At 43.5% G+C, this 23,835-nt stretch overlaps 1 protein-coding gene across 3 annotated transcripts in view; it reads right to left on the bottom strand.

Moving 5' to 3' along the window:
• The window catches only part of LOC109858548 (transcriptional regulator ERG homolog), a 50,919-nt gene extending 35,387 nt beyond the window's left edge, over window positions 1-15,532 (bottom strand). The window contains exons 1-3 of one of the 3 annotated variants that reach the window (XM_020435924.1): window positions 11,609-12,437; window positions 10,955-11,412; window positions 8,721-9,004 (exon numbers count right to left, since the gene is read on the bottom strand). In XM_020435924.1, coding sequence (XP_020291513.1) covers window positions 8,721-8,991 — 271 coding nt within the window. In that variant the 5' untranslated portion in view covers window positions 8,992-9,004; window positions 10,955-11,412; window positions 11,609-12,437. Of the gene's footprint in view, window positions 1-8,720; window positions 9,165-10,954; window positions 11,413-11,608; window positions 12,438-15,351 lie in introns of those variants that run through there. The other 2 variants (XM_020435926.1, XM_020435923.1) reach the window with 2 other exon arrangements.
• Between the last annotated feature and the right edge of the window lie 8,303 nt (window positions 15,533-23,835).

The raw sequence follows: 23,835 nt of genomic DNA, 5'->3' as shown, positions 1-23,835 counted from the left end.
TCCGTCGAGTCACGCGGGAGGGTGAAACTTTCCCTCGGCCTTTTTTTCTTCTCTCTCTCTCTCTTTCTTTTTTTCTCTCTCTCTCTCTCTTTTCGGTTTCTTTCATCGCGCTGGTAATATTCGCACTTACGTACTACCGGCTGTCTTTCTCGTTTCTTTACCCCATCATTCTCTTCCTCTCGCGAGGAGGGCACCCCTCTTTACCATTTCTTCCCTGCTCGCCGGTTACGTTTCTGCCAAGCACGCTCTCTCGGCCAGACCAGTCGCGGCAGTTAGTGGCTTAACGAGGTTATTTCACGACGTCGGGGTGGGTGGGCCGCAGGTCGCGCGAGAATGAATAATGATTCTTTCGTGGGGGCCGGCGAGCGCGACCTCGCGCTCTTGCTCCTTGACGTGTGCTGGATAATATACGCCTCCGAGAAGTAAGCGAGGATCTGGAGGGGGGGGGAAGGAGGAGAAGAAGGAGGAGGAGAAAGAGGAACGAGGATATATGTTGTAACAACCGGTGTAAAGCCGTAGCGGAGCCCCGCAGCGGAAATCCGAGAATTCCCACGAGATTCCGGAAGAAATCCGCCGAACCACTCCCTCCCCTCCTCTCTTCACATTCACCTCACAGTAAATGCAACGTTAGCAGCGTGGATTACAACGTCGCGGTCGAGGAAAACGACAGCGCGGCGGTCTTTTAAAGCCGGATAATTTAATCCGGCATTTAATGACTCGAACCGTCAAGTACAACTTCGCGTCGCGGAAGGATCCGACGACCGGGAGAAGAAGCGGAAGACGTCTTTAAATGCGTTGACACTGATTTGGACGAGCAATATCGTGGGCTGTGCAATTGAACGTGTTGGAACCTTCGAAAAAAATATAAAGATAGATGTACTTTGCTTCACACAGCTAGAATTTATAATATAATATATATAATTTATAATAATTAATATTTTTAATTTATAATATAATATAATATAATTCTAGCTAAACACACACGTGAAGCAGAGTGCTTCATCAAGGTTATTAAGAGGGTACTGGATACCGACTATAGAGATCTGTAAACCGATGTTTCTAATATTTGATCTTGTATTTACTGCATTGAATCCAAAATACTTCTCCAAAAATAAGTAAATTGTGCTAAGAGAGTGAAAATTCTCAGCATAAATTTTTTCTCTTTTTTTTATACAGTTTTCTTCTACAACCTCACCATATATATATTCATGTATGTAGAATTATTTCTAAACTTCTGTACGTATTTACACCGAATTAGCGCACTAAGTGCGACAAAAAAGAACATAATGAGACACTCAGATTATGGTTGGAATGTTAAGTTGGTGAGAAAAAAAGATCAAAAAATTAATCAAAGGGCCGATACGAGCAATAAATACAAGATGTTAATGTATGAAAAGTAGTTTTTTATTCAAAAACACAACAGACGTTTCGGTCCATGGGTTAGGACCTTCTTCAGTTAAACAAATTAATCTAAACGTCGAATAAAGCGAAACGTCTGTTGTGTTTTTTAATAAAAAAACTGCTTTTCATACACTAATACCTTGTTTGATATTTGATGCTTTCGCGGTGTGTAGTATTAACATACAAAGATGTTTTTTCGGGTTTGAACCACGTTAGTGTCATTTTTATACCGACGTTTCGTGAACATTACAGCTCACTTCATCAGGGTTTGAAGAGCAGCCTGATACTATAGTTCAAACCCGAAAAAACATCTTTGTATGTTAATACTAATACCTTGTATTTACTGCTCGTATCGGCCCTTTGATTCATTTTTTGACAATTTCACGAGCGAATTACAGAAAAAAAGATATTTGTGATGACAGAATAGGTTATCACGTATGCTATCATTACGAATAAAAAAAAGAGTTCAAAAGAGCATTATATGCTTATTTTCAAAAGCACTATGTAGTTTTTTTATATTTATTTGCTTCTGTAGAAGCATTTTTCATGTGATGCGGTACAAAGAATTAGAAATTACAGAAATTTAAGTTTCTAAAACGTCGATTTACAGGTCTCTACAGTCGGTATCCAGTATCCTCTTAATTTAATCACTGCAGCGCTGTTACATTAATACAGTCAATGCGTCCTGCTGTCAACGCATGATGGTTGAATTTTCTAGTATCTACTCCTCCGTGTAGATTGTAGAGTATGAACTTCCCTACAAAAAGAGTTTAGATGGATTCGCACCGGAAGTGCTTATAAGCGCTTCGAGAACTGCTTGGAGGTTCGCGATTCAGTTCGCTGCTTTCCAATCGATAAACTCGACTGAGAGAGATCGGCCCGGAAAAATCCGAAGGTGTGGATTCGAACTCGGAACCTCCCTTATTCGCAACCTCTCCCACATTCAAGCCGCGAGACTTAACCACTGAGCCGCTTATCAAGAATGACGTTTCCGAACGCATTTACGAACGCGAATAATTCTGAAAATTGTCTACTAATAACAATATCAGGTAGTTCAGATAATATCCTTTCGGCAGGATAACTTGTGTTTGTGAACGAGTCTTGGATTAATGATAAATAGACGAAATGTACGTGTGTGTGTGTGTGTATGTGCTTTCTCAATTATATCGGACGCGTTTCGACAGCGTTGAAAGGAAACGGACGGAAGAAAGAAAAAGCGGGAGGACGAAACGCGCGAAGGGTCGCGAGGATAATACGCAGGAGAGAAGCGGCATCTGATCCTTCGAAGCGCTTCGCGACGCTCTTTGTTGCGAAGCGTAATAATTGCGCGGGAGGGCGGCAGCCAGTTCAGGGGGATGAGTGGCAGTCGGGCAACTCGAACGGAGGAGGGGGGCCTCACGAGAAGGGGGTGACAGCACGCGCCGGAACCGGAACCGAGAGTCGTGTGTCCCCGCCGTTCCCGGGCGGAACTATCATGATTAGTCACGGGGCCTGCAACGAGCCGTAGAGGAGAGAGAATCGCGCGAGCAGAAAGACGGAACCCCGCGGGGAACACCAGAATCGGTCGTGCGCGATCGACCTGAACGCGAAAGCGGGAGGAAGGAAAGAATGGGAAAAGACGGGAGAGACAAGATGGAAAGAGTGACGATGGAGAGTGAACTTGTGCGAGCTTTATACGTTATGATTTATTGTATCAAACAATATTGACGAGTGTATTTAAAAATGGAGATTCTTCTTCGCTCCTGCCCCTGCGCGAGACGGACATAAGCCATAAAAATAGAGATGAAAAAAAAAAAAAAAAAAACTAAACCTCAAGGTATAAATTAACATTGATTAGATTTACTGTTCACTGACACGTATCAAGGCCGGTAGAACAATTGTTTGAATTGTTTTATTTCATCTTTGCTCTTCTAGTATTTATTGTTTAGTCGTAAATAAGTAATGACTAATATTTAAAAAAAAAGAAAAATAAAGTAACAAAGTAACAATTGTAAAAGAATAAAAAATTGTTCACGTATTTTACGCTTACGAATACGATTAGACTTGAATTCACGGGGAAATCCACATTTATACCGCTAATGTGTCCGATTACCTCGCGAGCATAATTTTCGCACGATCCAAAGAAAATCTTCTCGGAGTCAAAAGTCGACGTCGTTTCGCGCGCGTCTGTGGGTTCCTTGAAATGTATTCCTTCCATTTTTTAGACGCGAGACAGTTACGATTCTCTGACCCTTAGTCACCCCCCGAAACGCTGGGAAACGAGGGTGGACTGGTCGCAGTTACCGGTGCCGCGCTGGTGTGGCGGAAGCGAAGGGGCTCGCGGAGGTTCACGGATAAAGGGCAAAAGGGATCACGGAGAGGGCGCCCGGTTTGTAACGCCAGCATTGGGGTGTTCGAGATCCATAACCACCCCCTGGGTTAACCGATACCGGCAATTATCAACGCGTCTCGGTCGCCGTTGATCATCCCCCTCCCCCTCCTTCTCCCGATACTATATATGTAATTCGCAACAGAGTACAGAGTGTTTCTAAATCGGCGTTACGAAATTTAATGGGCAGATGGAGAACGGAGGTTTCTTTCAAATACACCACCCGCTTCCTCCCTCGCCCCCCCGTGTACCTATTCCGTGCAATTAGCTCGATGAGAGGTAACATTACGCGCGTTCGACACGAATTCGCAGCTCGAAGCTCGGTTAAAGGGTGCCAAACTGTCGGGGTCGCTTTTGATTTTTGAATAGTCTCTCGAAGTAATGGGGTTGGCACGATAATTAAAGCAAATTTAACTTTTCACGTTGGTTTTATTTGGAATATATTGTGAAAAACAAAAAGTTTTGTTTTATTTTTAGGTTTCAAGTGAAATAAAATCGCAAAAAAACGGGAAACTTAATCGCGTTGAAACGCGCGAGATCGGAAGGGCGTGAATTAAGCTCGTTACTTGCGCAATTTAATAAAATAGATGCGCACCCAAGTATGTAGTTTCTCATGTTAAAAAGGTTGACGCGTGTGCACCGACAAACACGACGTCGTCGGCACGCGTGTCGGCCTCGTCTTGTCAAACATCAATTACGTGTGCAAACAAGTTACCGAAGGGATGGTGCTCGACCGGCAAACATTAAATACATGCATTACCCTGAGACACGCTGACACAATGACCGACACTTCCGCCGCCCTTCGACTCGACCGGTGTCGGTGCAGATATTATTTGGCGACAGAAGTCGAAAGAAACAAACGCGGAAAAAAACAAAAAACATACGCGGCGTATTTAATCTTTCAATTGCCCGCAAATGATGGTATGTTCGACCATGTGTGTTTCTTGAAAAACAACGCCCTTCAATTAATTTTAATCTGATAAGGGAAATCTCGCGAAAATTCTGTGATTTTAATGATGAAACTTTGCACACACTTGAAGGGTGTAAATAGATGAATGTAGAAATTTTCATTTGCTGTTCAAAAACGATTCTAAGGGATGAAATTATGTCTCATATGTAAACCTCTCGTATGAAAAAAAAAACAATGTTTTTGATACATATTGATTTGAAGACGGTACTTGGCAGAATAAAGTGTTAAAAAATTGCAAAAAAATCACGTTTGTGGCGGTACATACGATCTGAAGACGGTACCTATGATTTTAAACTGTAAAAAGCGACGAATCAATATTTCAAACATTTTTTTCTGACGAGTACCGCGCTCGGATCGTACGTATCGACGAAAACAATATTTTTTTATATGAGAAGTTTACATAGGGTAAAAGATCCAATTACTGTCACCTGTCCAATTACCGTCACCCTAAGTTATTTTATTTAAAATATTAAATAAATCCTAAAATATTATGCATGAAAACAATCTAACATAGAATTTTAAGTGCAATTAATATAACAAAAAATCTCCAGCACTCAACATTCGTGTCTCATTTCTTTCATTTTAGGGGTGACAGTAATAGCTCTCGCATCGTTCTTTTTTAATTATTAAATTTATAAATAAAAATAGAGATTTTGAGAGGCGGTATTATTATTTTGTTCCTTATATTAGAGACATCGAATAATACCAGATAAGAAGAAAAACACATGTTTTTCATAAATAAGTAGTAAAAACAATTCACTAACGCCAGAGTTTATTTTATTCAGGTGACAGTAATTGGGTCTTTTACTCTATGAGGGAAGATTTCATTCTTTTTAAGCGGCGATTTTTACCCCGTCAGGTCTATTTACTCCCCCACATGTGTGCAAAGTTTAATCAGAATCAGAATTCTCGAGTTCGCGGGGTGAATTTTCTTGGGGAGTTTTTGAAACGATGACTATAAGAAACGCGCGATAAAGTTCACGACTAACAACTGAACAACTCGTCAACATTTCTCAAATTCATTCGTTTCTCTTCTAATGTAACACATTTTATACAGTAAAAATAAAACCATGTACATTTGTCTCGTCTCGTTTTTAACTTGACGCTTTTTGTCTTTTTGATAATATTTTATTTTATCAAAGAGAATTTATTATTCGGTTAAAATACATCAAGTGTGACGCAAGCTTGTCTTCAGCGGTTTTTTTTTTAATTCTGGAAAAGATTTTCCGTGAAAATTCGTCCGCATCGAAATTTCGTCGCGCACGTGAGAGAAAGAGCGAGGGTCGAGATTTCGCGGAGTAACCCCCACCGGCTCCTTTGTCGGCACGTCTGTATCTCGCAAGAGAATTATAGCCGAGTTAGGTATAGGTACGCGCGGCACGAAATGGCTCGACTTAAAATCTAAGTAGCCGTGCATCCCCCGAAGCGGGCCGCAGATAGGGGAAGATAGAACCGACCTGGGGACTGTAGAGGGTTGCTTAGGATAGCGAGAGAGAGAGAGAGAGAGAGAGAGAGAGAGAGAGGCGGGAAGGGAACGACGCGAGAGGACGACGGGGCGAGGGGGAAAAGAGGGCGAGCGAACAAGGGGAGAAGAGGAGGAGGGATGCTGGGATGCCGAGGGGAGCATCCGGGATCTCGGAGGGTACGTGGGGCGGTCGGTCGTCATGGATACGCTCCCGGCTAACCCTGTAACCGCTCCTCCCTCGTCATTCTACATTTTCGCGACTACCCGCCGCCATCATCGACCCACCATCTTGTCTCGTGAGCCCTGCGAGTCTCGTCAAAATTTTGAGATGGTCCCTCGACATCCGACGGTGCTCTCCCGCGTTCGAGGATTCTCCTTAAATTGAACGAGAACAGAGGAACGACGTTATAATGCACGATCGAACGGAATTCTCGTCGTCAAGAAGATAAATTCCTCAAAACACGCGAGAGAACAAAGACAGACGGAGTTTAAGAATCACAATTTTCTCAGTTACGCGCGTTACCGTTATTTTATTCTTGATATGCTTAAAAAAAAAAAAAAAACAAACAAAATTGTATAAATATCAATTGACATATTAATGAACGCTTTGCGGCTACGTAGGCAGATATAAACATTGCGTCGCGGGTAACATTGTGGCCGATTATTTCGGTGACCTTGTTGCGCGTGATGAATTAACTAGAGAGGCGACAAAAATAATGTCGCACACAAAACGAAACGGAGAGCGAGAAACCGAAAGGATTCGGAGAGACATTCTCTGGGATCGCGCGCCCGCGGATCCAGAAAGCGGAAAGATCGATCGATCTTGCTGGGGGCGAGGTAAGTGCGGGCGACCGCGGCAGTTCTCGCGTCGCGTTTAATAAACGCGCCCACCTCGCGGACGAGACGAAAAGTTTTCGAGCGAGAGTCGCCGATAAATTTTGGGAACGGCGAGAGCAGCAGGATATTGCTGCGGCCGGTGGAGAGAACAGTCGACGGCAACGATGCAACACACTCTCGCAAATGCAACATGAGGGAGAAGGAGAAAGAGAGAGAGAGAGAGAGAGATAGAGAATTCACGTTGTGAACAAACAATCCCTCCAACGTATATACCATCTCCTCGTCCTCTTCCTCCGTCATCCTCCCCTTCCGTTCCGTCTCCTCTCGCGGGTGTAGGCGGCAGATAACGTGATTTACACTGGCCGGGTAATTAATGTCCTCGGCGACCGGCGCTTTAAAAAAGCAATCGGAAATCGGCGACAACGAAGAGCAACAGTCAGCCGCCCGCCCGGCTGCTCCGCCGGATGACAAATTATCGCGCGCGAGAGCCGTTGCCCCGCGTTGCTTTTTTTTTTCGCGCTCCTCTCTTGGCACACGCCGTTGACGCTCGTCTCTTACACTCGGTACTTAATAATTTCGATGGAAGAGAAAGAGAGAAAGAGAAAGAGGAAGAGATATATATATATATATATCGCGGATCTGTTTACCGGCTTTCAAGAGGCGAAATATCACGCCGCGTTTTTCATTACGTCTACTTGTGTAAGAAAAAAACAAAACAATCGTAATATTTTTTCCGCGGCTTCTTCTTCTTGCAAAGAATGCAAGACGCGTCCATCGAAAAGCATCGTCAAAACATACGAAAGACGGATTTTTATTTTCAACTCGTTTTTTTACACGACGTACGTGATGTAACGTGTGAATTACGGGGTCGTTAAAATTCGCGCGACTCAGCGAAAATCTCAATCTCCGCGTGCACCCACCCACGTTGTTATCATTGTGAGAAAATAGGCGAGGGTAAGTGGTTCTTGCTCTCATTAACCGCGTTACGTCATCGTCGCGTCGTATACGCGCGTACGTACGTTATACACATATGTACATTGATTGTATATATATATATATATATATGTATATATACATATATGTATATATCAGAACCGATCGATGGTATCGCCACGGGGCACTTATACGCCGCTATAATTTCGCGCGTAATCAGGTTGCGTGTCCCTTTCCGCGTGTCCGCGTGCGTGACTTTACGCTCGGCGCATTATATGGGCAACAACTATTTCGTATCGCCACGCAATAAGTTACCACCTTCGTGGCGCGTTATCTCACACCTGCCTTGTTACGGCGTCAATTCGACGAGCTTTATTCGTTTTATAAAAACAACCGAGCTTCTTTTCGTGTTGACGCAACACGAAGCGTGTGAACAAAACGAGAGAAACGTGTGAAGAGTTTCTAAAATCTCGCGACCGAGACACGAGGGAGGAGGGGGAGGGGGATACATATACAACTTACGCAAATTTTAATTTCAAACTTGCGTAAATTGTTATTTACAAATTCTGTGATGAAATCATTCAGCTCTCGCGCAAGTTTTCTCTCTCTCTCAAGTCTTCGCGTGACTCGGATTATTTACGACTCGATCGCGTAAAATTCGTTCGGATATTTTTCACGCACGACGGAAGCTCGAGATATACCGAGAGAGCGCGGGAAGAGCGTGGAAGAAGGAAGCCTTTACTTACCGGTGATGGAGGCGGTGGGCGAAATGGCGGACGGGTTGGCGCGCGGAGGCGGCGAAAACGCGCCGGCGAGGTAACCGCTGCGATCGGCTAGGGCCTGCTTCGCCTTGTCGACGCTGTCCTTCAGCCGTTGAAAGGTGTTGCTGCAGGTGAGGCCGCGGTACGGCCAGTTCTCCTGCTTGACGCCGGCCGCGGCCGCGGCGGCTCCGGCTGTCCCGGAGGCTCCCTTTAATTCGAGCGCACCTGCGTACGAACAGCTAGCGCTGTCGTACATCACCAAAGAGCCCCTGAAAATGCGTGTGAAAATTTTTGTCTTCACATAAACACTGCGCCGCATCGCGCTCCTCGCGGTCCTCCGTGCGGTTTCGGCTCTTTTCAATTGCAAGCGCGTAATCGTTCGAACAAGAGCAAATTGTTTTTGCGTTTGTATTAGCTTCGTGTAGAATATTTTTGTTCGACTTTCTATTTTTTATACAATTATTTTTATATTTTATATTGACTTTAACTTGATATATATTGTATAATTGTTTTATTATTTCGCAAAAAAAAAAAAAAAAGCAAGTTTGCAACACGCGCGAGAAATGTGTAGTCGTCGTTCCGATTGCATTCGATTAAATATTTCCAACGTAACATCAATATGGAAACATTGAAATTCGCGCGTCGATTTCTGTAAATCACATATGTATTATGTGTAATCGCATATGTATGTGTTACGAATAATAATAATAGCAGTTCGCAGTAACGCGAATAGAAAATCAAAGAAGAAGTTATCGTTGCTCATGTGAATCGTGTGTTCGCGTTGCTAAATTAAATGACCGGCTGGCGGTGTTAAAATGTAATGCAGGGTCGGGACGAAGCAAGCCTACTGTTACTTCAAGCTGATAGGCACTTGTGCTCATGCAAATACCGCGGTTGGGGTTATTAAAGGACCCTTGAAACATCCGGTAAAGACGAGATCGAATTAAAATATGAGTGCGCGCATACACAACGAGATATTTGTTATTTCTAAAAAAAACAAATAAATAAATAAATAAATAAGTAAACGTCGAGTTGGAAACACAGTTGGATAAAATTTATGTAAAAGATGACTTTCTCTTCATCGTCTAATTAAACTGTTTACTTCTCTGCTACAACAACATCGAGTTAACAAGTGAAATTGTTCTGTTTTTCTACTAAAATGTTATTAAAATTTCACAAATGATGGAGAAATATTAACGATAACATATTTAACGTATAAATTATGTTGCGAACTCAGCGCATTCTTAATGTAAAATAGTTCGCACGATAAATAAATGCGCGGATATGTAAACACTCGCGTTCTTCGGGTTGCAACAACTGCGAATCGAAAGTGTTACGCTATCACAGACTGTCGATAAAAGTTCTCAGCGACAACGTAACGAAAACGTTTTTCCGTTTAAAAGTCACGTTGTGTTTTTTCGCGCGCGCGCGCGCGCGCCCGTGTGTCTTTTTTCTGTTACTAACTTTCAACGAAGCGAATAACAAATGCGCATTTTTATGATAGCGAAGTAAAGTCATCGCGCGCGAGGCTTTTAAGGGCGCAAAAGTTGTTCATAAATCGAACTCGTCTCGGAAAATCGTATCGCGAGCGCATCTTATATCGTTCGCATTTTATTAATCAATGACGCGACCTGAAAATTTGTAGTCGCGAAAATTGCAAAAGCGATGAGAGAATTTGCATGAGGTCGCGATTGAAATTTGCACGAGGCCACGGTCGTATCGTTGCCGCAATTTTGCAACGAAAAAGCGCGGCGATAAGAGACGGGCCCAGGCTGCTGCAATATTGAAGCTTGTCGTTTATCGCGAGTTCGCTTCCGTCTAATCTGGAAAATCTGCTGCTTCCGGCTATATCCCTTCCCGCATTACATAAATCATTATTCAAACGAAATGATGCAGCGCGCGCGCTCTGCCGATCTGTGTGTCCGACCGTGCCGATTCCACGTGCGGACTCGCGTATATATAAATAAACACCGTGCGAAACTCTCTCGTCGACCATATTTTTATAACGCCAGAGAACAATTCGAACAAAAAAAACTCTGTGTATCTTGACGCACAATCTAATATACGAGCGGATACTTGTGTTGTCTTTTTATTTCAATAATATTTGACTGTCCGTTATATACAAATGTAAATGCGATTTAACGATCTGTCGAATTGCTGGAAACATCAAGCGCGTTGATGTTTTTTTTTTTGGCCCCGCTTATTTTATTTTTATTTACCTTCAATCGCTGTGAAAACGTTCACGATAAATTCTCTCTTTAAACTCTTGTCACTCTCTGTATGTCGTCACGCCGATCGTTTGAATGTGTCAACTTTTCTGGCATCACTTTTCTGGACGAAGGCAATCTCACCGGAAGAGAGAAAAGCGCGCAGCGAAATAGTTTTCCATCACGCGCGAATCATCTCGAGTCGCGCTGGTGGGTCGTCATCGCGGAACATTCGCTGACATTCGATCAGGACAGTTAAGGATAAAAGCGGCACTCTCGTGGGTACGTCCGGATGTCCAGCGCGTATTGAGGTCAATCTAATCACAAAACTGTCACATAGTCACGCTTGTTCCGCGGCACAACGCGATGAGCGCGCAACGCGGGATTGTCTTTGCGATACGTGTTCGACGTATTTAAAGACCAAATCGAACGATCGATTATTGGAAAAAGAAGGTTCATCGGCGATGACACTGCAGAGAAATTTGACGCTATTGAAATTTTATATTTCGTTCGTTACACAGCGCGCCACTTATTTTGAGCTCATTCTATTGTAAAAAAAAAAAAAAAAAAAAAACCAAGAAAAAACTTCCTGCGCAAACGATCCATTCGGATTTTCGGTTCGAGATATTTTTGATGAAACTATATTCAACGAAGTCGTTACGCCACTTTTATCGTTCTCTTTTTACCGTTTCACCAAGAAATCGGTAACGACGCGTTCGCGCTCATCTGTTTACTTCGCGTTTACAAAGAGACATGTAAAAACACGCACGCCAATTGTGCAACTTTCACATTGTCGCGATAATAATTCACATTCATCGGAACAAAACAACGCGCGCGTTATATCGTATAAGAAATAATTGCGCTTCTCTCGACGATTTCTCGGTTTTTTTTCTCTCTCTCTCTCTCTCTCTCTCTCTTTCTCTCTCTCTTTCTCTCTTTTACACGCACGTTACGTCGCCCTTTGTTTTCCGTCCGTTTCTCCTTGCACTCGATGACTGCACACTTCTCTCGCTTATCGGTCAGGTATCCAGGCACGGAGGAGGAGAGGCTAGACCGCGGTATCAAGAAGAAGGTACTCCGGACAGGTTGTCTCGCGCAACTGCGGCCGCCGCGGGCAGCAAATTGCCTGCTTCCGGGCCTCATTACATCACTCTGTTACTCTGTTAACGCTCGCCGGAAACCCCTCTGCCTACCTCGTCTAAACTCTCGTCTCTCCTGCATATATATGTGTATATATATATATACACACACGTATGTCACACACACACACACGCGCGCGCCGTTTAAACGCACCGTCGCGGACGCGACGTGACATAGGCGCGCGATCGCACGCGAGAGGGAGAAAAAGCCGGTCGCGAGAGATCTCCGGGAAGATCGCCTTTCGATCTGTGTCCTTTATGCGAATAAAATTGCGCGTTTTCAGCCGAGCTTGAATAAAAAAATATCGCGTTTCTTCCAGGAGAAAGAGAGAGAGAAAGAGAGAGAGAGAGAGAGAAAATCGGTAATCTCGCGTGACGCGTCGAAATAAACTAAAGAGGAAAGACGCTTTTTGACGTTTATAATTGTTGGGAATGAAAAGAATCAATGTATTTGAATACATTTGAATACATATGAAATCAGTTTGATGGAATATATGAATAATATTTAAGAATAATATCACACGTATATGTTCTTCGCGCTAAATATTGCCATTTCTCGCGTTGTCTCTTTACGATCCGATCTCGGCGACGGCTGCACTCGAAGATCGTTCGAGCGTTATTTCTGATTTTCAGAAATGTTTTTCAAAGGTGTTTTTCTTCGATATGTTCTTCGGAGACTTGTCCGTATAGAAATCGATTTTTATAAAAAAAAAATCTTATTTGGAGAACTCGCATCGCTAACAAGATTATCTCGCGTAACAAATACAAAATATTTGTCTCGCCGAATGTCACACGTCGACGTTGCTCTCATTTACTCCCGGTGAAAATTTTTTTCCCACATTGCTAAACGAATAATCTGTGAAAAAGTTCAACCCGATAAGGAAAAAAGAAGCTTCCGGACCTCTTAAACATTAAACATGTTATTTAAAACGCATAACGAATCGAAAAAGTGAAGTTTCTACAAAGTGAGGAGAATAAAGAGAAAGAGATGAACACACTGCGCAAGAACTAAAAAGAACAGATCTATTATTATCTGTGTTTGTGCGAATATAGGTTGAACTTAAAAACTATTGTAAGTAAAAGATGAAAGGAATAATAATAACAATAACTCACGTACTTTGGGGCGAGAGGATTAAGCATTACACAGTGAATTTTGCTACATCAGGAATATTTTAAACTAAAGGTATTCGCGATGTTACTTTTTTTTTGGATTTTTTTCCGAAACCTTGGGTCAAAAACGAACAAAAATAACACGTGATAAAATATACTTTTGATTCCCAGATCTACAATTTTTTTTGTTTAACGTGTTTTTCGATATAATCAATAAGTTGGAAGATAATCGAATAAAATCGATTTTATTATTTAAATAATTTTTTTTTTTAATAATTCATTTCAGTAATGTTTTCAATGTTTAAGGGTCCAGGAGCTTTTTTTCCTCTTTTATTTTTCCAATCGGGAAGCGAACTTTTCACAGATTGTTGTTTCAGCAATTGAAACCATTCTGAGAGAATGACGCGAAAAAAATTCAAAAGTCGAAAATAAGATCCACCTTGGTGTCACATACACGTCAATGCACATTTCAATATGCTTTACATCTCGTCACTTCCTACGTATAATCCCGTAACTCCAAAACGCAAATTTTAGAGGAGAGCAGTTTAAAAGTTTAAAGCTTCATATAGTTTCCCTAGTTAAGGGATCTTTCGGTTTTAAATTTTTACCATACTTATGAATATTTTTTTTTAATACTTGGTGACCACAAAGAACATGACTTTCTGAGTGTCACTATGCAATAAACTGAAAATCCCATATGTGACACTTATGTAATTATACGTAGGGAGTGACGATCTCAAAAAACTGTTTCGTTATTACGGCAAATTCCATACACAAATAATTTTCTTTCTTTCCTTACGTAACACATTACGCGCCTGTGAGTATTTTTTCCGCAAAGCGCAAATGACACGTGTACACGTGAAATTAGCGAAGTTTTTTTTCCTCAAAGGTGAAATGACAAATATCGCGTTTCTTTACAGAAGCGGGAAAAAAAAAAAAAAAAAAAATCGGTGACCGCGATGCGTGACGCGCACGGAGGAGCGAAGTGGCGGACACGCGCGGTAATTTCGCGTTGGTCAGTGCGTGCGCTCGCCGTTTAACCCGTAAAACGTGCGTATAGACGCAGTTGTGCGTCATGCGTAAGATTCCGTGAACGAGTTGTACAGAGAGTGTTTCCCCTCCCTTCCCGCATATATATATATATATATATCTCATTCGCGCGAGTGTCAAAACGCTTTTGTTCGCGCGCGCGAGAGTTTTGCACCGGGATCTGACGAAATCTGACACAGCGTTTTTATTATCAATTTCGAACGACAAGGAAATAAAAGCTCTATTTTCTCAGAAATGTGCGAACTATTTCTTTTTAAGTTCAAGGTGCCTCTATTTGCGGTGGCCATTTTGTTCCCTTCTTAGTGTGATTTTCTTTGTCATATTTCCCCCTACACGAGAGATTGAAGTTTTCTCACAGATTAAATTCGTATCTGTAATTGTTTTTTTTTTTTTTAATGCTTAATCCTCTTCCTCTTCCTTTTCCTTTATGGTACAAGTTTTTTATCAAAACAAGGAAAAACACATTTAGACAACAAACTGTGAAATGCATCGAAAATTAACGTCACGATTCGAATTAAACACTCGAGAACGAACGAGAAAAATAGAAGAGACAAATCAAACTGTAATGCCAGACAAAATAAAGAACGAGGTACATGCACGAGGTACATATAGTATCTAGAATCGAATCAACGGATCTAGTAAAACCAACAGATTTCCGTTTTTTTTGAACAAAAAAACGGCGGTTTGTCGGTGCTTCGTTTTGCACACACACACACACACACATACACAAAAAGGAAAACAAAATTTCCAAGAAAGTAGCCGCGGAAAATCGCGTATCGCGCCCATAAATTCGCGCACAACTACAATGTGCGAAGACCGGATCGCGGTCTTGTTTTTTTCGGCGTTATCGGTATTGTTCCATCGTCACGCCGGTGCGACGGAAGCGCGCGGCCGACAATCTTCGGTTTCCTCTCTCGAAACGTTCTCTTTCGTTCAAGCTTCTCTCTCGTCGCGTGCCGAAACGAATACACATCGAGCGCGGAAACAAGGAGATAAAAATTGAAACCCATTCCTTTATCCCTCAAATCGCACCGATCCGAAGATCAACAGCAACCGAAAAGAGAAGCCGATTCGTCGCAAAACTAACGTGCACTAATCGCGTCACCTTACCGTCAGTGCGGGGGCCAACGTGGTGTCTTGTCCAGCACTGTCAGATCCAGTTCGATACCTCCTCGCGATATTCCTCTTCCGATCAAATCGGTTTTTATTTCTCCTCTTCTGGACGTCACGTTCACTTTTTTTTGAATCTTCACTATGACCTTGCACCTGGGGAAAAGATGTCGGAGGGAGAAAAAAAGAAACAATCGAGAAAGTAGAATTCGACGCGAATCGACACTGTGGGATGTAATCGACGGTAACGCGAGTGTGAGACGCGCGGGAGGGGTGGGTGGGTGCGGACGTGCACCCCGTCGTCGTCTCGTAACGTGAACGTTTCTCTTCGCGGGATAGAGATTATACGTCGTGGGACAGCCGGTCCGTTTGAGCTCGCGGGGATATCCCGAGAGTTTGTCAGCGCGCGCGTGGACCACCGTGGTGGCGGACTCGGCCGCGGTGCGACGGACGCACATTTGGCAGAGTCGTTATCAGTCGCGGTCCGACGATTGGCTGTATCGGAGCCTGCGCCGGCACGTCCTCCACGGGGGGGTGGGCGCGGGGAGAGAAGAGCGCGCGTTACACGAGCGCGCGAGAGGGAGACGGTGTGACGGGACGAGCGGGAGGGAAGAGGGTGGTCGAGAGAAACGCGGGGGTAGAGATTCCCGCTCTCGCCCCCGTCGCTCCCCCCGGACACAGGGGGTCTCTCCGACGACTGCCGAGCGGCTCCTTAGAGGCGGGATCATCCACCAGGCTGTGTGTGCTCTTCTTTCCTTCTCTCTCTCTCTGTCTCTCTCTCTCTCTCTCTCCCTCTCGCGCCTTCCTTCTCTCCACCCTCGCCTCCTGTCGTCTCCTTCGGAGCCACCCAGCCCCCTGTATCTCTCACGCGTAACGGGAGCGTAGGTGGGAAACGAACGGAAGGCTTCCCGCGGAGCATCATACTGAGACGCGCCGCGATATCCCACGGTGCCTTTTATTATTATTGATGCCGAGGATACCGGGCGCGTTATGAACGCGATAAGCGCCTCGTGCGCGAGACGGGAATGGATTGACACCGATCGCGAGTCTCGTCGGCGGTGTGTCGGCGTGTGTTTGGCGAAAGCGATTCTCCCCTACCGCGGAAGTATCTGAAAGCTAATAATAAAGTACACGTAAAGAGTACACACATTTTCCGCGCGCGATTTCAGATGCGCGTCAGCGATTTTCCGTCGGCGTAATATATGGTACGCGCGGACGCGCATTCGCCGGCGCGAGTCGTAATATCCGAGAAGAAAGGAAAATACTGACGGCGATGGAAATAAATCGACTTCTGTAGATCGAAAATCGAGAACCTTGCGAATTGGCGGAGCTTCGTTGTGTGTGTTGAAAAAAAAAAACATTTTTTTATTGTAAAAATCGAACAAAAATATATGCGCGATCGCGAAAACTGTAGCAGAATCGAAACTTTCATGAATAGTCGTGATATCTGTCTAACTCGCGTCGCGCTCGATCGTCGCGGACGCGGTTAAAATGTCCAATTTGTTTGATTAATATATCAGCGATATCGCGTGATCTCTCTTTCTTTCTCCGCGCGCGCGAGATCGGCTCTCGAACCGGTTGCGAATAGGGCGGGAGGGGGACAGGGGTCCCGTATCTGCTTGTGAAAATTATCTGATCCACGCGGTGTAGTAACAACGGGGGCGCGACAGGCCGGACACGTGCCTGGTATACGATTTTCAAAGGGCAGCCCGGGCATAGGGTGGCATATATTCATACGTATCGCGATAATAATGTATCGTTATCGCTTGCCTTCGTTAACCAACTCGCGCGCCATCGGTACATGTATAGCGGCGGCAAAATCAATGCTTTGATTTAATAGAATTCCGTTTCGTTATCCCGCGACTGCATAAAACATCGCGTCGCGCTCGCACGTGTGCGAAGCGACGAAAATGTTCAAACCGCGCAAAATCCATGTGTAAATTAATTTCATTTGTTTTTTTTATATATATATATATTTGAATTTCTCTCTCGCGAAATTTTTTTGCGCGATAAAAATTAATACACGTATGTGTAACCACAAATTTAACTTCGATAAATTTGAATTTACTTGTGTGTGTGTGTGTGTGTGTGTTACAAATTTATTTCAATAGTTTAAACAGTTCTCTACCGCAAACTGGGACTTTGCGTGTGTGCTTCGCACGCTCCTAACGACGGTCATCGTCGTTGTTCCGCTTCCTATGACCGTCATGAGTAATGTCGCGTCTCTTCGTTCATGCGTAAAGTTTCCGATCGTCGCACGAGATGCGATGTCAATCGTGCGAGAAACATCGCAACGCATTGTATACGAGACTGATCGAGATCCGAAGTGCATTGTCATGTAAAAATCCCGTACGTTCGATATAGTTTTTCTTTTATTTTTTTGTTAGCAACAACGTGTTACGTTCCGAAAAAGTTTCGAGTACAAATTTCCGTGTATAAAAAAAAAACCGTGTATAATATTCTTGTACGGGCAACAGAGACGCCTGAAATAACAATATATATGCATCTATTTGTAACAAATCGTTTATTGGTGACCCAATAAGAAAATATTATCGGAATCTCATGAAGGGAACTTTTGTCAAGCTTGGAAATTTCTATTAACAATTTGTTAATATTTAATTTTCAAAGTAACGTTTTACTCAAACCGAACAAACGCAAAGCGCGGTGATCTCCGCGTTATAGAGTTTATATTTATAAATAAACATCAATAATTAACAAATTTTTAGTTTGATCGTAGGACTGTTTTTTGCGAAAATAATAAGTAAATTTAATTATTGATATATTTAAAAAAAGAGAGAAATCCTCGGGTTCGTTAGAAATGATTAAATTTAGTTTGATTGTAGGGCTGTAAGAACCAAGAATTTGTTTACTGCATACCATCCTGCAATTGATTCTTACAGCCCTACAATCAAACTAAATTTGATCATTTCTAACGCGAACCCGAGGATTTCTCTCTTTTTTTAAATATATCAATAATTAAATTTATTTATTATTTTCGCAAAAAAAAATTCATACATACATAATAATTCATACTGCGCAGCGCGCGAGATACTTTGTATCTCGAAAAACGCGCGGGGACGACGTCGCGAAAAATATAATGTCCTCGGCGACGTCTTCACCAGCGCGCGGAGGTAACCGCTTATCACGCACGAGTCCGCGTGTAACCGCGAGAGGACGAGTCTATCGGCGTTTAGCCGGGCTTTCGTGAATGTAAACTAGGCGTTTCCTGCACGTATCGTACAAAGTGCTCGATTCGCTGGTCTTTTTTCACCCCGAGTCCCGATCGATAATGCCATTGCAAACACCCTGTATGTGCTCGGTTAATGTTAATGGCAGGGGCCGGCGCGGGTCGAACCCGGGGGTGTGGGTTGCCCCTTTTGCCCGTGAGTTAGAGCTTCCTGAGGCTTTCCTCGCATCCACCGCGCCCGCTCCCCGCGTTCCCCGCTCGAGTCCCGCTTTGGCTAATGGTAAGGGCAGGAAATATCAAAAGTCGTCTCCGCGATCGTTCTTTTTACTGGTTTTTTCTCTCTCGTCGTTTGTTTGTTTTCTTTGTTTGTTTGTTTTTTTTTTTTTAAACAAAAGCAGTTGGACGTCTTTGTTCGGTTTTTTTAGAAGCATAAAAGAAGTTTTTTTTTTTCACAAATGTAACATTAACGAATACGAGAACTAAACCACGTGTTCTTTTTTACACTTTCCGAAGAAATCTAATCCGCGCGCGAGGATTTTCGTATATAGTGCGGATGATTAATTCTACGCCTTTGAAGCAATTTGCCTAAGTGTACAAGATGTCTGCTACCCTATCGCGCATATACAGAGTGATGACGATCTATATTCTTCGCGGATAAAAAATATCCGAGCGCCGGGAACAGGACGGAAAGCGCGATGATACGTTTAACTTGCTCATAGTTCAGAGCTTGAGGAAAATAACGCGCGCGCGCGCTTTCTCCTCCGACGCGAGATGACGATCGCGCACAAGAGAAAATTAACCGCGGTGCTTATTATCGCGCGCGCAAAACGCGCGATCGTCGAAACGATAAGCAGAGAAAGAAAAATAAATCTGAAATCGCGGGAGACAGAGAGAGAGAGAGAGAGAAAAAGACAGAGAAAGAGAGAGAGAAAGCAAACTGTAATCACTGTTTGTCACGAACGGCGACGCATTCAACAGGTTAAAGCAACACATTAAAAAGAATGCGAATTTATTCGCATGCTTAAAAATCTCTTTCGTCCCGTGTCCGCGGTGGATTTCGGTCACGATATTTCATTCCGGAACGAACGGATACCGGGCGAATAAAATAGTATAACGCGTTAATCTTCTTCTCGCGTGTTCTCCGCAACCCGAAAATAAATTCGCTGAAAACGCGGATCTAGCAAACGCGGTTTTTCTAAACGTTTACACGAAACAATTTGTCCGTTTTTTTTTTCGCGCGACGGCTAACAGGACGCGTTTCGTATTAAGAATTCTCGATAGCTTTTCACATGACATTCGTCATTCGCGTGAATATTTCATCATCATCGCGGAATTGCAATGTGTAATACTTTCACAAATTTCATTCGCGCAAGTATATAAACCTTCGCTTTGAAATTCAATCAATTGAGAGAAATCTTGTCGTTGAAATCTCCGTCGCTCTCACAAACTGTGATAAATCGAAAATAAAAAACAATCTCAAAAAGAATTTTTTTCTCTCAAATAAGAAAAACTAATTGCTTCTACAAACTCGGTGAAAAATCTGCGCGGAAACCGAGTTTGCGCAAAAAAAAAAGAAAAAAACCACAGAAGCCGGGGCTTGTTTTCTCGAAGTGTCTTCTTCGTCTCTCTTTCTCTCCCTCGAAGTGATTCAAACTGTGGTGTGTGATGCGCTCGCACACCTTCGATTATAAAAGCCATCCAATTAGAAGCGCAACGCGCGCGGCGGTGAAAAGGCGAGCGCGCGATCGCCGCGCGACGCACGCTTCCGTCTGCATGTACGTAACACACGCGCGTAAATTCACCGCCGAGGGATTCACCGCCGATATATCGCCTGATTTAATTTGTTGCAATTAGGACAAGGGCCGCTCGAGCGAACATCGATGTCAGAGAGAGAGAGAGAGAGAGAGAGAAGGAGAGAGAAAGAGAGAGAGAGAGCGGAGATAGGGTGCGAGAGAAAAGAAGAGAAAGAGGTCGAGTCTCCACCCGGCTCACCGCGCCCTGCTATTAATATCAGTTAACGACCCGATATGATCACTCGTCTATACCCCAGACAAGTTGTATACTGCCCGGCTGCCGGCTCGCTTCGAGTCGAGTCATGACTCCGAATCATGTCGACACGCCGATCGCGGGCTTCGACCGTGATTCGGCCCATCGATCGCGACTGCTGACTCACCTCCGCGATTTTCACCTTTTCATCGATCGACGTGTGTGTGTTTCATCTTGATTTCTTCGGGCAAATTAGACGGCGAACATCCATCTGCGAAAATCGACATCGTCCGAAACCGACGACAAACATGCGAAATTACTAAGTAAATACATAAGCGGAAGCAAAATTAAATGACGAAACGAGATTGTTTTGAAATGAAAAAATTTATTCTGCTCGAGACAGAAATATATATATATTCGGAAAAACATTACAATACGCTATATAAATACGCGAGATATTTATGTACATTTTTCACAATTGCAAGAGACACGTGGAATTTATTTGTTACAAATTGACAAACGCATCGCATACATAAATGAAACATTCGATTTACAAAAACTCTCTCTTTCCCCATAGAATTAATTAAAACAATCCCATTGTTTAAAACACATCTTGGTCAGAATTCGACCTCGCATTCCGTTGAACTTTTCCGTATCGAAACGTAAATATCGCGATATCAGAATATCGGACCCGGTAAACAAGTCGGAGAAACAAAACGTGAGAACGATGAGATGTTTTTGTTGTGAAATTTGTTTATAAGATCCGTTGAAAAATTACAATCGATCTGTTCTCCATCCTATTCCACTCATGGAAGAAACAAAGTCCAATGAGCGTTCCCGTTGTATTTAAAATAGAATCTTAATAATATCTTAATAATTACTTAATAATTTATTATTTAATATGTAAAATTTCTTGTTATTTGTACAAAACCGTGAATATTCCAATGTCGGCCGTTTCGTGATAACGCAAGAAAACGTCATAGCGCGCCGTGATGGCGTACGTATGCCGATAGCAATGGGCGATACGGAGCGGGTTCTATCTAGCAGACATCCGGCCAGCATCGAAACAAGCCGACCGCGCGCGGATTACCATAAGCATTTATATATGCGCCAGAGCGCATTATACTTGCATACCCGGCGGACGAAGGTGCCCGTTGTGTCGGCGACGGCAGCGCCTCCTCGTATTAGGCGACCTGACAGGCGCACACAGGCCAGACCCCCAGGTCTGGGGGATGCGTGTAGGCGCCCATCAGGGACCTCCTGGCTACTTACTTACGTGTACCAGCCGGCCTCACGAGTTGCCGGCACGCGAGCCTGATTGACTTGTAGATGAGGCGACACAGTCGATATACTCCGGACTCCACATCGTCCGGCCTCTGAAAATGGCCCCCTCCCCCCTCTCCTCGTGGCCGTCCACCGCTGTCGTCGCCACCCCCCGCCGGGTTATATGGTTTCATGATCCGTCAGCGGATTTTGCCCATGGTCAGTCCATGGTGTTCGGCCACGGTTTCCTCGCCTGATATTCTCGCCGATGATTTTCCATCCCTCGACACGCTCTTCTCGTTGTTCTCCCGCTCTCTCTCTCTCTCTCTCTCTCTCTCTCTCTGGACTTTCCCTCTTTCTCCCTCCCTTCTGCCTCTTCTCCGCCCTTTTTATCCGCTCTCCTCGCCCTGTTCCCAGCCGCCCGACCGTTATCTAGTTAATTAATCTCCGTCGACGGTAGTAGCGAGGCGGTAAAACTCCCACCGTCGCTTCGTCGCCGTAACGAGCCGCGGCGACGAAAGTGTCGAGCGAGCGAGACCACCCCTTCGTTCACTCTGGCGTTCGTTGGCGTTTACTCTCTTTTCGTCGGGAAATTTTAATTACGGCGAAAGAAAAACGGACAGGCCTTGTTAGAGCCCGGAACGAGCGAGTCCGGAAAGTTGGCGAGATGTTCCAGAGAGTTTTCAGAGATTTGCAATCCGCGAATGGGATGTGATTCCAGCGGGGCGCGGTTCTTGCTCTTGAAATTTGGACGAGTTTAATTGAGACGCCGCGGTGCAAAATGCACCGCGAAGTCCAATTGGAACACCGAAAAAATTGTATTCTTGTTTTGAGGATATCCCACTTACTTTAAGTATATTTTGTACTAAAATAGGCGCCAAGAAGAGTTTCTTATTTTAAGAGGAAATTCCTCTAAATAGTAATATTGATAAGAATATATACTGATTAGATTATAAAAAGCCTCTATAGAAAAACATATATATCTCACTATCGAAAAAGACTATNCTTGTTTTCAGGATATCCCACTTACTTTAAGTATATTTTATACTAAAATAGGCGCCAAGAAGAGTTTCTTATTTTAAGAGGAAAATCCTCTAAAAATAGTAATATTGATAAGAATATATACTGATTAGATTATAAAAAGCCTCTATAGAAAAACATATATATCTCACTATCGAAAAAGACTATATTCTTAAATTAAGAATATATTCTTAAAAATAAAGAATATATTCTTAATTTCAGAAGAATATCATATATAAAATCTTTAAGAAGATTTTTTAAGTATAAAATCTTCTACTTACGAGAATATAATTTTTTCGGTGAAGGAGCATTCGTGAGAATAAGCATATACATTAAATCACACAAAACTTGAAAAGTTTTTTTAAACAAATTTTTACGTACAAAAAAATATTTTCTTCAACCTTCAGAGTATACTCTCAAAATTATCTCGCTCGTCACATAAGATAACGACAAGATGACAGAGGCAATGATAATATAAAATAAAATAAAATAATATACGTAATATTAACGGTCATTTTGCAAACAAACGAAAAAACCATTTCCAATTCTCGCAAATTCACGCACCCTGATGGATTTGTATTTCTCTTCTCGGGAATCGCGCTCGTCATCCCGCGTAAAACTCGAGAACGAGCGTACAAGAGACCCCAGACCATTCGTTGAAAAAGAAACAATCCGACAACAGTTTTTACCTCCCGACGCACATTTACCGTACAGCGGAAATTTATTGATTCCGTCGCATCGCGAGCAATACCTTCACGATCAAAGCGACGTGTGTTACCCTCGGAAGTATCGATTTCTCTTGCGGGGGTGGTTTCGAGCCTCGGGGTTGCTCGCACAGATGTCTTCCTGGATGCCTTTCCGTCGTCAATGTCAGGCGTCATGACGGCGCGACATAGCGCGAACGCTGCGCCCCCTGATGCGGGGTGGACAAGAGTATTGATTGGTCACCGCGGTCGCCGTGGTCGTAGGCGCCGTTGCGAAAGGGTGGCGGAATCGCCAGGCGCCATCACGCGGGCCCGCCGCGACCG

This window comes from Pseudomyrmex gracilis, unplaced genomic scaffold, assembly GCF_002006095.1.
Source record: "Pseudomyrmex gracilis isolate BER0280 unplaced genomic scaffold, ASM200609v1 scaffold_212, whole genome shotgun sequence".
NCBI classification, from domain to species: Eukaryota; Metazoa; Arthropoda; class Insecta; order Hymenoptera; family Formicidae; genus Pseudomyrmex; species Pseudomyrmex gracilis.
Note: the sequence above shows the minus strand (reverse complement) of the source record. Positions and strands in the feature narration are given on the sequence as shown.